At 43.2% G+C, this 16131-nt stretch overlaps 1 protein-coding gene across 1 annotated transcript in view; it reads right to left on the bottom strand.

The window, feature by feature from the left end:
- The window catches only part of LOC147448519 (protein CHROMATIN REMODELING 35-like), a 56920-nt gene extending 44644 nt beyond the window's left edge, over positions 1 to 12276 (bottom strand). The window contains exons 1-3 of the mRNA XM_086521090.1: positions 11878 to 12276; positions 10025 to 11064; positions 9610 to 9762 (exon numbers count right to left, since the gene is read on the bottom strand). Of these exons, the coding sequence (XP_086377216.1) occupies positions 9610 to 9762; positions 10025 to 11064; positions 11878 to 11926 (1242 nt within the window). The 5' untranslated portion in view covers positions 11927 to 12276. The remainder of the gene's footprint in view (positions 1 to 9609; positions 9763 to 10024; positions 11065 to 11877) is intronic.
- Between the last annotated feature and the right edge of the window lie 3855 nt (positions 12277 to 16131).

Below are 16131 nucleotides of genomic sequence, written 5' to 3' on the forward strand. Positions count from 1 at the left end.
CAATCCGAAGATTCCTTGTGCACGGCGGCACTTCCGCCAACAGTGTTTTCCAGACGCCCATTAGAGTCTCTTCCTTACAGAATCATAAAAAATGATTCACCTTGCGAGCATCAATGACGCCTTGCAAAATCTCAGGCAGATAGGATTCTAGCCATAGCATTTTCTGAACGTACATTCAAACCCGGTTCACAATAGAGCGAACACTCTTTGATTCTCAGGGATGTTCTCCCATATGTAATTCTTACCATTTTGAAACGGTTGGTGAACTATATTCTTACGAACATAATAGTTCATTCCAGCAACGTATAAATGCTACTTGACCTGCTCATGGAGAAACATATACAGCAACCAAAAGTTGCTACTGTAATGGTAAAAGCACATAGCGTACTCAATGATCAACGACCATCAGAAAACCTCTTCTCCGTAGAGAACTCAAATTCCTTCTACCGAACACACCTCAAATACAGATTCTCGTGTCGGAATATCCTTGCGCGCAAAAAGGCGCTCAAGAGAGTATAACAAACTCTCGTCCAGTTCCTAAAAAGGAAGTTGATTCATCTCATTCCGTTCAGCAGAAAAAAATTCAACTGGTAGATGACCCACCTTGGCATAGGTCTGCATCTTCATGTGTTATCCATGTACCCAAAGGTGTACATAATTCTTAAGTTGTGTTAGAGTTTCGGTGAACTTGGGAAATTACCTTCTCTTTGTAAGCTCCTTAGAGCAAAGACGCTCACCTGACAATTCCTTGGCTCGATCTTAGAACAAAACCCGCTCATCAAATAATCTAGGATTTTAATCCTTGAATTCCTCGAGCACAGGCCGTAGTCGTCGCTTGTTCCTTCCCTCATAAAGAGAGTGTTCATTCACTTGTGTGAAAAGCACTACCATATCTTCCCTTACCGGGTAGGGGGTGTTGGTTCATAAGGTACTCAAGCTTAGTGAAAGCTTTTCTTGGTTGAAGTCTTGGAATGGTTCCTTCCTTTCTGACGTCCTACCCGCAATAGCAAGTAATTTGTTGGTGAACTACCAGATACGAAATCAATAGTTGACCTTCCGGATGGTTGAGCAAACCAATTCATTGCATAAAGCAATGTTTCAATTCAATTCTACTCTCATAAACACTCGAGAGTGATCAGTCCTGGTTAGACACATACATATCTCGTAAAAGCAATACGCAGTTTATGGGTTCCTCAAAGATTTAACTTTGATCAAAGACCTACCCTCTTACTTAAAGTTTGAGGGTCTTCCTTTCAAAAAACTCAAGAGTTGGATTGAATTCCCTTACTCCAAACTTTCTCCGGATAGCAGCATATCCTTCGAGGAGAGGTAACAAAAGTTCGTTGTTTTTGTGTTCAATGGTTCCCGTCCCATTGTGGGGATTAGATTCCATGTACACTGAGGTGTACACTTTCAGCTTTTATTGCTGACTCCACCATCTGCTGCAAAGTATCTTGCAAATGGGTTTACAAAATTCGGGCAAAAGTCCTTCGTTAAATTTGTTTATCTTTCCTTCCTCAGAGAGGATCAAGAGTGGAGCTACCTTGGCAAGAGTGAACCACTACTTGTCACGTGACACATCCCAACCCTATGTGTCCGTGGACAAGCTACACTACAACAGGGTTCAGTCAGTTCAGTCAAGTTTAGATTAGCAGTGATTTGGCACTTTTGTGAGTCTATTCGTAGACCGTGCATGCCCAGTCACTTAGCATAGATGCATATCCTCCGGTTGCACACAGCATGATCATCGGAATTCCCATCAGAATCCATTAGCATCAGTTAGGGGAATTTTCCAATGCATTTAGCCTATTTTCCTATTTATTGGGATTTTCACTTATTATTTTTAAGTGACTTTCCAACAAAAGTAGGTAGGGCAATTTTGCTAAGTTAATATATAAGAAAACCCAAGTTAGCACTTTCTGGCAGAAGAGGCAGCAGGAGCTTCCCGCTCAACAGGCAACTTCTCAGCAGAACCCCCCTCTCAGCATAGCCATCGCCATCAAGTCCAACCCTTTCTAGCGTTTGTTCCCCCTTCAGGCAACCCCAAAGCCCAGCGTTTTTGGGATTGCAAAGCATCAGCAGAATCAGCGTTTTGACATCAGCAATTTCAGCCAAGCTAGCGTTTTTTTCTGGCGTTTTTGCATTGCTGCAGCGTTTTGACTTTCAGCCCCAACCTGCCGCCGCAGATACACAACATTTTCAGCCTTTAGCAAGATAGCAGATACATCCCAGATTGGTTGCCGAAGTTCCCCCATCTTTAGCCCAAGAAAACGCAGCCAAAACAGTCATTTTCAGCCACCGAAACAGTCCCAAAATTCAGCGATTAGAAGATCTCAGATTTCAGCCATCAAGTCGTCGTCGTCACCACCGTCGTCGTCGTCGGCATAGTCCCATTGCATCAGTCCATTGCATACGCATTGTACACCTTTGTGCAATCAAAGTAGACCACTCTCGCCGACGAGAGTGGGGCCTTTGGAGGAGGGTTTTACAACCTCTCGGTGTCATATCTCTTCTCTCTCCTTCTCTCAGTCTCAATCACTTGCACGCCTGCTTACTTCTCTCTTGGCTTGTCATGGCTTCTTCCTGTATCTTCCCAGAGTCGTCCCCCTTTACAGAGAAAGAGAGGAGACCATGCTCTGATACCACTGTCACAAACCGGAGCGCATAACAATAAAAAATACATTCGGATAAATAGAATTTATTACTTATTACTGAAGCCAAAGGATATAGAGAGAAATAGATAGAGAGTGAGAAGATCGACACAGTACTCGGGACCAGAAGATGGGTCGGTCCCCCCCCCCGTAATAGTATCTTTATTACTGAGGAAAAGTCTATACAAGCACTTGAACCGAACGTATTACCACGTTCATTCTAGAATAAGACTTGATGGTTCCCGGAAGCCTCAGCTTCCGATTCCTAGGACAAAACCCTATTCCAAGAAACTTCCGTTCCTTATTCCAAATCCTTGAGAACCAAGGTTCTCGCCTCTGGATCTCACCTTCCAGACTCAGGGCATGATATCCCTACAACTCTCTTTTCCAACTCTGTTTCCAGAGTCCTCTTCCCACAGAACAACTCTGCTTTCCCGGACACAAAGTTCTTGGAAATCCCAACTTCCAGATCACAACTTGAGAGACTACCTCCCTCCATCCGTGGATCTACTTCCCAAACTCGGGTACGAAACCCTTGGGCTGATCTGGCTCTAGTTCCTCAGAGCGCTTTTCTCCTGCAGAGGCTCATGCCCTTTCTCTGCTCCTACTCCCTCACTAAGAGGAAGTACACCTGCAAACAAATACTCATAGATCATAACATGAAAATGTTACCTTCAAAATCTCGACGCTCGAAACGCAACTCGGTTCTCGAAAAGCAATTCCTCGAAAGAGATCTCTACATAGAAAATCCTCTCTTCCAATCCTACGCACAAAAGAGGTGTGTTCTCGGGTTCCTTCTCATAAATCAGCCCCGTCTACGATGTTTATGGGCTGAAAACAGAGAAAAACAGCAGCTTGTCGCGACGGAAACACGCTCCGTAGGCACTTCTTCGCGAGGGAACTCACGCACTAGGTCTTGGCGACATCGGGTACACTTGGGAAAGTCCTGGGCATCACTGGCAACTGTCTTCTTTGTGGGTGAACTCTGCAGCAGCATCTCCTTCTTGCAAAAACTGGTCCTCCCTCTGAGTGAGTGCATGTGATGCTTTTATAGTTCCTAGCCACGGGCACGAATAGCTGCTCGCGTAGAGATCGCGGCCGGGTTTTTTTTTTTTTCCAAACAAAAAAAATCTTTTTTTTTTCGCTGTTCTGCCAGAAAAAGAGATAGAAAACGCTGGCTGATCTGTGGCCTTATTTATCAGATGGCTACCCACTTATTAAATGGGCGGCCGGCATATTTTAAAAATAGTCTGAATCTGCCCAAAAACTCAATAAAACCCTATAAGTTAAAAACAATGCTTTCACAGCACTTCCCAGGCGTCCCTGGATGCAATCACACGCACAGTTGCAATGCAAACATAGACTTCCTCGCGAGAAAGCATCTGCTTTCCCAAAAAGCAATCCTGCTTTCTCAGAAAGCATCTGTTTTTCCTCAAAGTTTCCTCTGAACCCATCTTCATTCAAGTGCTTGCTTTTCCTTGTGCACAATTCCAACACAATTCGAAATTTCCTCTCGACTATGGGTATCCCCTTTCCGATGCACCCGTCACCCACCTTGTGACGCATCAGGAATACCCATCACCTAGTCCTTTCCTACCGAACTTACGGTACAATCTCCTTCGCAATGCTCTATGTCTCTCATGAAGTGTTATGGTCATGTGAATGGTCAACACATGGTGGTCTTGTTTGATTCTCGTAGTATGCATGATGTGATTGGTGACTCTCTTGTCAAAAGAGCCGCTTGGAGGTTAGCAAGACATCTCCTCTCAAGGTGTCGATCTTCGCTCCCGGTATAGACTCTTTCATTACACGAGAGTGCCTTGATGTGTTATTCCCTGTTCAACAAGCCTCCTTCTGCAGAAAATTTGTAGTGTCTCCTCTTTCAGGATGTGATATGATTCTAGGCATTAGATGGTTTCGTGAGAATAACCCTCTCATTGATTGGGCGGACAAAACTCTCACTCTAAATGCCAAAAGTGACTCTCTCGTCATCATTCGCGGTGAGGAAGTTGATCATTCTTTACCTCTCATTTCTAATGTGCAGGCAAAGATTAAAAAGAAACAGGAGGAGGAGACTCTCAGAGTCTTTTCTTCTCCAAAGCACGACACATGTTTTGCATGATACAGATGTGATTATTCACAAGGATGATGATTTGCTTGATAAAGATGTGATTGTTCACAAGGATGATGGTTTAGATGATGGTTTTTCCAATGAAGCTAACCTCATTGCACATACGATCAATCATGCAAAACCGATCTTGGCTCTCGAGTCGAGGTCCAAAGAAATCACTCAGAAAGTATTGTGTGTTCGCATGATTAGTCAACACGCATTGTTTGAGTGTTTCATTCGTGACGGTTTCTTGTATTTTCTTCACCGTCTTTACGTGTTTCCTTTCCACAGGCATGCCGTATTGTACAATGCACATGATTTACTCATGGATGAGCACGAAAGTATGCGGATTTCTCTTGAAAGAGCACAAGAAAGATTGACCACAAGCATCGGCATTTTCATTGTGATTTGCCACAGTTGATAGATTTAGGACGACAAGTCAAGAGTCGATCTCACTTTTTGCGTGTGTTTGATGAACGGTTTGGCACTCCATCACTTCGTTCATCTACATTGCATACACAGTCATTTAGGATGACTAGTATTTTTCCAGTTACTCTACATGGAATGGGTATGTTCATGATTTTGTGTTGAAAGTGGTTTCAGGAATTTTTCTCCTCGGAGATTCTTGAAGGTGAACCTACGCCCATAGACGCAGTTGGGGCATTGAAGCAGCCACAAATCCCTTTGTGTCGCTTTCGGCACGGCCCAAAGAAGCAAGCGTTGCAGACCTTTATGAAGTTCAAGTATCGCACGACCCACGCATCAGAGTGGTTTGGTGAAGAGTCCTTCCCCGGATTCCAGACGTTGGCACTCTCCCTCGACGCCATACAGTTCGGTACTAATACCTCACTTTGTAAAGGAGGGGATGTCACATGCACATCTAACCCTATGTGCATGTGGACAAGCTACTTCAGGTCTAAGATTCAGGTTAGCTTAGGAAGTGTTCTAGCACCTTTGTGTGTCACATGACACATCCCAACCCTATGTGTCTGTGGACAAGCTACAGCACAGCAGGGTTCAGTCAGTCTAGATTAACAGTGATCTGGCACTTTTGTGAGTGTATTCGTAGACCGTGCATGCCCAGTCACTTAGCATAGATGCATATCCTCCGGTTGCACACAACACTATCATCGGAATTCCCATCAGAATCCATTAGCATCAGTTACGGGAATTTTCCAGTGCATTTAGCCTATTTTCCTATTTATTGGTTATTTTCACTTATTATTTTTAAGTGACTTTCCAACAAAAGTAGGTAGGGTAATTCTGCTAAGTTAATATATAAGCAAACCCAAGTGCTAACTTTCTGGCAAAAGAGGCAGCAGGAGCTTCCCGCTCAACAAGTCCCTTCTCAGCAGTACCCTCCAGAGCCTAGCGTTTTGGATAAAGACCTCTGCCGGTGTGTCCTCTTGCAGTACCGCGGCAACACGAGATCCCCCGCATCTTCCCCCCTTGCATCGTCGCCAAGACCACCAGCAGTAGCGTTTTTGCTCACCAAACCTCAGCACCAACATCAGCGTTTCAGCCTATGCACTAACGCCAGTACACTTCAGCCATTCAGCGTTTTGGTGGCGTTTTTCCACAGCTTGGCACCACAGCCTAGCAGCGTTTTTCAGCAGGTATAACAGCCCATAAAAACGCAGCCTTGACTCCGATCCTCAGCGTTTTTAGCTTGCGAAAACAGGCCATAAAAACGCAGCCTTGAACCAGGTTGTTCCAGCATTTTACCCAGCCCTAAGTCCCTTGCCAAAACAGGGATTTTCAGCCGTGTGAAGCAACCCCAAGACCACTCAGAACCATCAACAGTTTCCCCCCTTTGGACAGCAGATAGAAGTAGACCAATTCAGCCCCGAACAGTCCAAGAAATTCAGCAGATAGAAGAATACAGATTTCAGCCATCGAGTCGTCGTCGTCATCACCGTCGTCGTCATCGGCATAGTCCCATTGCATCAATCCATTGCATACGCATTGTACACCTTGTGCATTCAAAGAATAGACCACTCTCGCCGACGAGAGTGGGGCCTTCGGAGGAGGGTTTTACAAACCTCTCGGGTGTCGTATCTCTTCTCTCTCCTTCTCTCAGTCTCATTCACTTGCACGCACAATATCCACTCACTTTGTTCATGAACACAACACTCTACAGACGGAAAGCTCTCTCTTTCCCTAAGAACTAAAAGGAACCTTGAGCAATAAAGATCACTAATCTTGAGAAAATACAACATTCATTCCACAGCACCTTACATTGTGAGCCTGTGCGCAGGCCATGCATGTCCAGGCACTTAAGACTCAAGAGTAGTTGCATATCCTTTGGTTGCACACAGCATGATCATCAGTATTACAGTCAATAGCCATCATTAGCATTTTACAGTGCACATGACCCATTTTTCCTATTTTAGCCATTTTTCACTTACTATTAATAAGTGACTTTGTTGGGAAACTGGGTAGGGCAAATTTGTTGAGTTCTATAAAAGAAACCTAGCACTAGCACTATCTGGCAGAAGAGGCAGCAAGAGTTCACCAACTTACAGTGCACCTTCTCAGCAAGACCAGCAGGTGACCTAGCGTTTTCACCCAACAACAGATCAAGACCAGCGTTTTGGCTCACATTCAGCCTAGCGTTTTCAGCAGTAGCAGATCAGTCCTGGCGTTTTGCAGATCCCATATAAGGCCTAGCGTTTTTGCAGATAGCATTAGCATTTTTTAGATTCCCGGCGACAAATCAGCCCAAGTTATTAGCGTTTTCAGTTTTCAGCACTTAGACTCCGGAAGATCAGCCCCAAACCTCGCAGATCCCACCTACCCGCAGCAGATCTTTGCCGCACAGTCAGATCAGCCAACGTTTTGAGTTTTAGCCCGCTGTCCGCAGATTCAACATCTGCGTTTTTAGAATATCTTCGTCGCGTCATCACCATCGCTGTCCTCGCCAACATAGAGTCAGAATTCAACAGTTAGCAGATTTTAAAATTTCAGCCCCTAGCGTTTTCAGTTTTCAGCCCGTCTCGTCGCCGTCATCATTGTCGTCAACATCGTCGGCAAGTCCATTGCATCTAGACCATTGTACCAGATTTGTGCAATCAATAGCATAGACCTCTCTCGCCATAGAGAGGGGGGCCCTTGGAGGAGGGTTTGACAACAGTCTGGTGTCGTATTCTTCTCTCTCTCTCTCTCTCTCTCTCTCTCTCTCTCTCTCTCTCTCTCTCTCTCTCTCTCTCTCTCTCAACACCTTCATTCACACTGTCATTCACTTTGTTTGTGATCATTTGCACTCTCTCACTAAAGGAACGGAAGGCTCTCCCTTCCGTAAGTAAAAGGAACCCTTGAGCACAGTTCGGAGCAATCATCTTGAGCAAAGTTCAACATTCACTTCCGTTGCACCTTACAGAAGACCTCCAAAGGTTAGCGTTGAAAAGTCCTTTGACCTTAGGTAAGCTAGGGCTGAGCTTGAGGTGAAAACCCGGCCCAAGCTTGAGGTGCTTGTCGTGCTTGAAGACTAAGGTGTTTGAGGTGCTTGTCGTGCTTGCCGACCAGGGAGCTTGAGATGCTTGTGGGGACATTACCCAAGCTTGAGGTGCTTTGCATGCTTGCTGACTAAGGTGCTTGAGGGTAAGGTGTACCACAAAGTCACAACTATCCCTACAAGGAGAGGGCGAGCCCTACAAGAGGTGACTAGAGAGAGAACACACACCCCCCACACAAGGCAAGCTCGGTACAAAGAAAGCAAAAAGAACACTTGTCAAGCTCCTCCTCACGTTGCCCTCATGGTGTGCCTAAAGCCTATTGGTTAGCCTCCCAAGAGATCCAATGATAAATTAGTAGATTCAATTAATTGTTTTTGCATTTATCAAGTTCTCTCTCTCAAAGGGAAAAGGGGGACACTTGTCCCAAGGCTAGCATGCTTGCTTGATATGCGTCCTGCATGTGATTGGACAGGCTTGCAAGGGTCCAATGAGCTTTAAGATTGTGCTAGAAGAGGGGGTTGACCAAAGCAAGTAGAGGGCATGCTTGAGGGGTATACTCTCCCACGCACACTCTCATGGTGTAAAGTACAAAGTGCAAGAGCTCAATCTCCTTCTCCAAGCTAGTAGAGAAGTTGAGAGCCTACACCAACACTCTTTGCTATGGAATGCAAATCCAACCAAGAGCCATGCTTCAATGCTTAAGCTTGTCATCTTCTCCATCTTTATTACCATGCTAGCAAGAAGAGTGATGATAAGTGAAGAACTAATTCTTTCTCCTATAAAATGTTTCTTCTTCCTCTTCCCTACCCTCATTCCCCGCTAGCTCTCTCAACCTTCGAAGGTGTTTGAGGCCTTGGGACTGAGGCTTGGGATAGTTAATGCTTTCTACAAAGTTTATCTTATGCTCGTGATGCATAAAGCTTTCCATCTTCATTGCATCACTTAGGTCACAAGGAACACAAAAGATTGTATTGTACCAAGTCTCTCTTGATGGGAGAAACTATAATACAAATGCCTATTGGAGGGGGGACCGCCGGCTCCACATAAATCCGGTCCTCAATTGTTCTAATGTTCTCTAAACTCTCTGTCTTGCAAAAGTATTGTTCATGCCAAGTTAACTAAGTACCATGTTTATGTTGCTACCATCAATAAAGTTCACCCTTTATGCTCACAAAGTAATCTCACAAAAGTGCTTTATCTAATTTCCTAATTCCGCTACTCTCAAAGTTCATAAGCCATTTCCATTACAATTAGAAAGCATGAGTACAATCAATTTGACACAATTTACAACAAACTTGAAGTTAAGGTGGATGTTAACTGCATAATTGACTCAAACTCAATGCATTTGATCCTAGAAAATGATAAAACATTAAAGAACATGAAGTCCAATCACCTCTCCCCAAACATAGTTAAAGATGTACTCTGCATCTTGGCCAATAAGGCCACATTTACTGCACACCAGCCCCATGTCATCTCTTTTGTAGAAGTCATGAGTGCACCCATCATTATGGCTGTTGTCTGCCTCCACCCGGCTATTCTTAGTTTCCTACAAAGACACAACAAGGAGACTAAGAGTGTATGTCATCAGGAAAAAAAATAACCCTCAACCCAACAAGGGACACTCCAAATCAGACAGTAAAAGTTCTGCTACTTTTATCATGCAAGGTCCACTGAATTCAATGCAAAGTGCCCAGAATCTGGTAGTTGCAATATCCTCAAGCTAATCTTGTCGAATGAGGTAATATTGCTGATCAAAGAAATACTTACTCGGCAGCATTAATGCAATATAACAGCAAAGAGATACTCACATTTGTACAAGCAAGTGAGAGTTCCATGGCATCCCAAAGGTTTTTCAGTCCATCATCATCCTCAATATCAGACTCCGAGACAGCCTTCTCACCTCTGCCTGGTACCAAAAATTCTTCCCACTGCCTTTTATCAGCCTCAACCTCTTTTAGCTCTTCAATGTCTCTGCTAAAATTTAAAGGAGGGGCATTCTCTGGCTCAACCTTGTTTGACTCATCAGCAACTTTCTCTTGTCTGAGTCCCAATTCAGAGGACTCTTCAGCCACTTGCACATGGTGCAGCCCTAAAGACGAGGAGTTCTCCAGCCCTAGCTCTGTTGCCTCTACAAAAACCACTTCATCTCTGGTGAATTTGGCAAACGAAGGCTTCTCTTGCTCCAACTCCTTTGGTCCTTCAGCAACCACCTCTCTACTAAGCTTTAAAGACGACAAATCAGCTGACGCAGCCTCTTTTGACCTCATCGGGCCCATTTCTGGTGTGACTTCATTACGACCACCTCTGAGCTTCTCCTTTACGAAAGCAGGAGTCGTAGGAAACTGAAGAACAACTCCATGCTGTGTGAGCCTCTGCAAGAAGGAGGCAAAAACTTGTGAGGCCTGAGCAAGTGCTACCCCTGGGCAGGGCAGCTGAGGTGATGGCTTATACTGCATTTCGAAGCCTCCTTTTACCGCTAGATTTCCTACATCATCCATAATAATTCCTGACTTGTATTCAGGAATAGGTACATGCTCGATGGGAATGGGTGCATGTTCTATGGGAATCGGGACATGTTCAATGGGAGAAGATAGAGGTGAACCAATTGCATCTGGCAACATAGGAATTGGGAGATGATTTTGCTTAGGGGAGGATGTTAGGTCGACTGGTATTGGGGGCAGAGGCTGAAAATTAACAAACCCTGTGCAGCAGTTACTCTCAGGGCGTAGCTTCCGGGCTTTCAGTTCTTCATAGCAGCTCTGGGCATCATTAAGCGTCTTCTCAAAGAATTCCAATTCCTGGGCAAGTTTTTCGCTCATTTTAAGCTTTCGTCTCTGCTTGCCAGCACCTGCCCATACCAAGGCAAATTTTAGAATGTGAAGGAGACTACACTCATATTTCGAAGTATGACTTACAGTAAAAATCCATGCTACTCTGACCAATCATCAATCCTACAATGTGGAAGTCCAGAACACAAATTCACTAAAAGTGCAAACATGCAAGTCACATTGTGTGCACTCTCGTACATCTCCATTGGCATTAACTCACAAGGGCACATGAAAATGCATCGTCTTCTTCATGTTTCAGTACTCAGATTTTGCTTGATTCAGGCCCGGAAAACCCAATAACTCACACAGGCCCATGAAAATGCATCGTTTGCTTCATGTCTCACTACTTCAGATTTCACTTGATTCAGGTCTGGAAAACCCGATAAAGGCTGTTGAAGCAGAGGACATTTTCAACCTGCTAGTTAGGATCCTAATATGGCAGGACTTAAAGCAAAATTGTTGGCTCAGAATGCTGATGTAAGGACATCAGCAGAGATACAATGTAAATTTCCTAGCCTTCCCTCAAAAAACTCCCAAGCAGAAACAACATACAAAAATTGGTTGCCCTTTTACTCTAAATGCACACAAATAAGCAGGGTAGTAATTAGCGCATTTCACCTTGAAGGTTATACAAAGTAAAACGTTGGTTCCACAATTATTTATTAGTGAGTCTTTGCCAAAGTTGGACCTCAATGCAGAAAAGTGGCAGCCCAAGGGAGATCCTGGGTTAAACCTAGTCTGTAGGGGCACCTAGGATGTGCATGTGCCACGTACCTGCATATGTGTGTGTGTGTGTGTGTGTGTGTGTGTGTGAGAGAGAGAGAGAGAGAGACCTCCCAAATTGTCCTTCAGATTTATCTCATCTCTAAGCCTCTTCCTCATGAATACAGAGGTCGGTCATGAAATCCCACTCGAATACCTAAACAGATACATCGGAATGCTGCCGCACGCCTTTGAGGAGGCTTTCTCAGTATCGGCATTTGCGCCCACAAAACTGCCGTGGGAGAGGGGGAACATAGCCCAAATGTGTTTGGTGTGAGGCTACATAGCTAATAAGCGAGGTTGTGCACATAATGAGCCTCAGTGCTGCAGGCTGCAGCACTTCGCTCGACATAGCCATGGCCCATCCCATGCATCAGTACTGCAGCGCTTGAAGACTTCAAGTATGCCAATTATCGACTCAAATTCATAAATACCGGGAGCACGCGATTAGTTATGTCCGAATTGCGACAATGTCCTGTGAAATTAATCGTGATGTAGGTAAAGAATGCCTTTGTAAATTGTTCAAAACCTCTTTCCCAGTGAGAGCCTTTGTAATTGTTTAAAACAGTGACAAGCTACAGCCTCTTCCCATTGAGACCTCCACGTTAGTGACACCCCCATTCCAAGAGGGATCAATGGCATGAGAACATCAGCAATTCTTGGCCGTCTATTTACCAAGGGGGGCAAAATTTGGGGAATCTCAAGATTTGATCCCACCATCTCCCATTCACGTGTTGGCACTATCGTCATGCTACCACTCGTCTTTTTTATGTGACAGGAGACTTTGTTAGTCTTCAAGCATTCCTCGATATCGTGCGACTTTAGTTCACATCGAGTTCAAAGTTCACATGTAGTTCACAAAATTACATAGTTTTGTTAGTATACATGCAATGCCAACCTGTCTGTTTTGTTTATCATCATGTATACGACACAGTTTGTAAGGCCCCCCATATGAGGAGAAGCCAATAGTGCACATATAGTTGGTGGATTGGTCCCCAAGCAAGGGTTCAAGGGCAACACCCCCAAGACAAATTTTAAAGGAATATTCCTTGTGATATTAAGCCATATCTACATGCCATTAGTACTATGGTTGGTGACCGCGGACGATGGGTTGGAATAGTCAATACTACACATGCCACACATACACATTTAGCTACCACCCAATTGTAGCACCATATAATGAACCATGGCATCTTATATTGAGAGATAACCAGCTCTTTGTATTCGTGCCTAATAGCTCTAGTTAATTATATCGCCATTTAAGCTCTACCTTTAGAGTACATGGTAGTTGACGCCATCACTTTGTAAAAGTGCTAATTTAAATCTTGATTTGTCACTAATTTACTTTGCATCATATCTCTCCCTACTCTCCTTGCTACAAGATCCTATTTGTTCTACATTTCTTACATGGTATTAGAGGTTTAGGTACTTATAGCTAAGATTGTACAAGAAGTATGTATATTACCTTGCAAAATCCATGTTTTTATGTTGTCTTCTTCAAATATTGTTGCTAGTGCTACTCCGATACGCATGCATCCACCACCGGCCTTCACAGAAGGCAAGCTCGATGGCTCTAGCTACACTCTGTGGAAATTCAAAAAAATGGTAATTTTGGATTCATATGAATTATTGGATACAATATTGAGGCAAAATGGTGCTAACACAGAGCCTGCTATAACAACTAATCAAGAGGCCAAGTCTTGTAATTAATCCAAATGCTACTCTTCTATATGCCTGAATGAGAAGAAATGCATATGTATTGTGCATAATTTTCATGTGTGTAAGTGATTGTGTTCTCACTTTGACTCAGCATATCACTAAAGCACATGAAGCTTAGAGCATATTGGCTTGCCAATATAAGGCGCACAATCACACCAGAATTCAAAAGCTAGAAAATCAACTTGAAGCTGAGAAACTTGTTGACGGAGAGAAGATGGAAGCCTTTCTCAAGTGAATTAAGGATCTCCAAGGTCAATTAGCTATTGTTGGTGTGGCTATTTCTCTGAAAGATTTATCTTTACGCTACATTTCCATACTTCCAGATAGATATGATGGTTTTGATATGACACTCAACACTCGGATTCATCCAACCCCTCTTACATTTGAAGAACTAAGTGCAACGTTGTTTGAAGGGGAGCTACGACTTAGGACTATGGATGGTGGGGGTGAGACTTATTTCACGGCCAATGCAAAAGGCAAGGGAACTACTTTAAATGCCGCTAAGACGAAGCCCAAGAAAAAGAAATGTATGGGTAGCTCTTTTTATTGTGACAAGAGAGGTCATGTTGTTAAAAACTACAGAAAGAAGAAAGCATATAAAAAGAACGACACCATGAAAGCTTCTTAGAAAGAAAGAGAATCCACCAACAATGTTGAGGCAGAGCTTGAATCTTGGACCGCCATAGAAGAGATATGCTCATCAACACAAATTCCTTTTGTTAATGGTACTTGGATTCTAAATAGTGGAGCATCTTGACATAGGACAAGTGAGAAAGATTAGTATAGTTCTTGGAATCCTCTACAAGAACCCATCAGTGTAATTGTTGGAAATAATGTAGCATGTTCAACAAAAGGGTTTGGAGAAATTTCTTTATTAGTAGCTACAAGTGAAACTAAGAAAAACTATGATGTGTCGTATGTGCCAAAAATCAAGAATAAATTTCTCTCGATAGTTGCAATCGCTGATCGTGGTCTTGAAGTTTGTTTCAAGAAAACTGGAGCAAAAATCTTGGGTTCTCAAGGCAATACATTGGGAAAGAGAATAAGGCGCAACAATCTTTACGAGCTTTTTGTACTTACGATAACTACAAAAAAAAGGTACAAGTGAGTCATTGCATGAGCGATTTGTTCACCAACCTCACATACTTGATTCATATCTGAGATTTGACGCATGTGTGTAACCATCCGAGATCTATGCATCTCTTTTAGCACAACAATACTTATGCACGATGGGCAAGCAACGAAGGAAGGCATTACCACGAAAGACTAATAATCAACCACAGTCTCCTATACATTTGGTACATGTAGATCGTTGTGGAAAAATGTCTACTGTATGCTTCGGGTGGATTTATCTATTTTTTGTTGCTAGTCAACGACTTTAGTAGAAAGATGTGGGTGTATTTCATTCGTGAGAAGTTTGAAGCTTTTGGAAAATTTAAAGTGCGGCACAAGCTTGTAGAAAATGAGACAAAAAAGAAGGTCAAGAAACTTCGAAGAATTCGTTTCAGATGAATTCGACAACTATTCCAAGGAGCATGTCATCAAGCGTCACCTTACTAGTGTTTACACACCACAACAGAATGGAGTTGTGAAACTTCGCAATTGGACTGTGGTAGAGATGGAATGATGCATGCTCAAAGCCAAGGATATGTCAGAGGCCTTGGGCCAAATCAATAAATACCATAGTTTATATTCTCAATCAAAGCTACACAAAGGCTTCGATAGGAAAAACATGTCAATAAACCTATTTTGGTAAGAAACTTTAGGTCTTGCAGTTCAAAACTTTTGGGTGTTTTTGTTATGTACATGTTTCTAATTCCAAAAGAACAAAGCTAGAAGCCAAAAGCAAGAAGTGTATCTATTTAGGATATGGTGAAGAGTCTAAAGCATATAGACTCTACAATCTAGAGGCAAAGAAGATATACACTAGTAGCGAGGTGGTCTTTGAAGAAGTGCCACATTTGGTGGAGAAACAGAGTTGTCCACTTTCTCATCAAACAAAGAAATAACCCAACTTGTGTCGGATCAAAGTCATGCAAAAATTGAGGAGGAGGAGTTGTCAAATGATGAAAACTCAAGTGCCACATTTGGTGGAGAAACAGAGTTGTCCACTTTCTCATCAAACAAAGAAATAACCCAACTTGTGTCAAATCAAAGTCAGGCAAAAATTGAGGAGGAGGAGTTGTCAGATGATGAAAACTCAATCAGAATTAACCAACTTGTTGTAGCATCATAGGAGAAGCCACTACCAAAGTGGACTCAATATCTCTTTGATGATCGAAATCCTCATGTTCACAATCCTCGTGAAGAAGAAAATGATTTGTGAAGGTCAAAGAGGATAAAGGAGCAAAAAAGAACGCCTGAACACATTGTGAACATGGATCTTTTGACTGAAATTGTGGGCTTTGTAAAGGATCCAACCACCATCAAAGAGGCCATGGATGATCCAAACTAGAAAGAAGTAATGTAGTCAGAATATGACAGCATAACAAAGAAAAACACATGGCAAATAGTGGATCAACCACCAAAGAAGAAGGTCATTCGCACCAAATGGGTTTACAAAGTGGATCAACCACCAAAGAAGAAGGTCACTGGCACCAAATGGG

Source organism: Adiantum capillus-veneris, chromosome 10, assembly GCF_014529385.1.
Source record: "Adiantum capillus-veneris isolate H3 chromosome 10, ASM1452938v2, whole genome shotgun sequence".
In the NCBI taxonomy this organism is placed as follows: Eukaryota; Viridiplantae; Streptophyta; class Polypodiopsida; order Polypodiales; family Pteridaceae; genus Adiantum; species Adiantum capillus-veneris.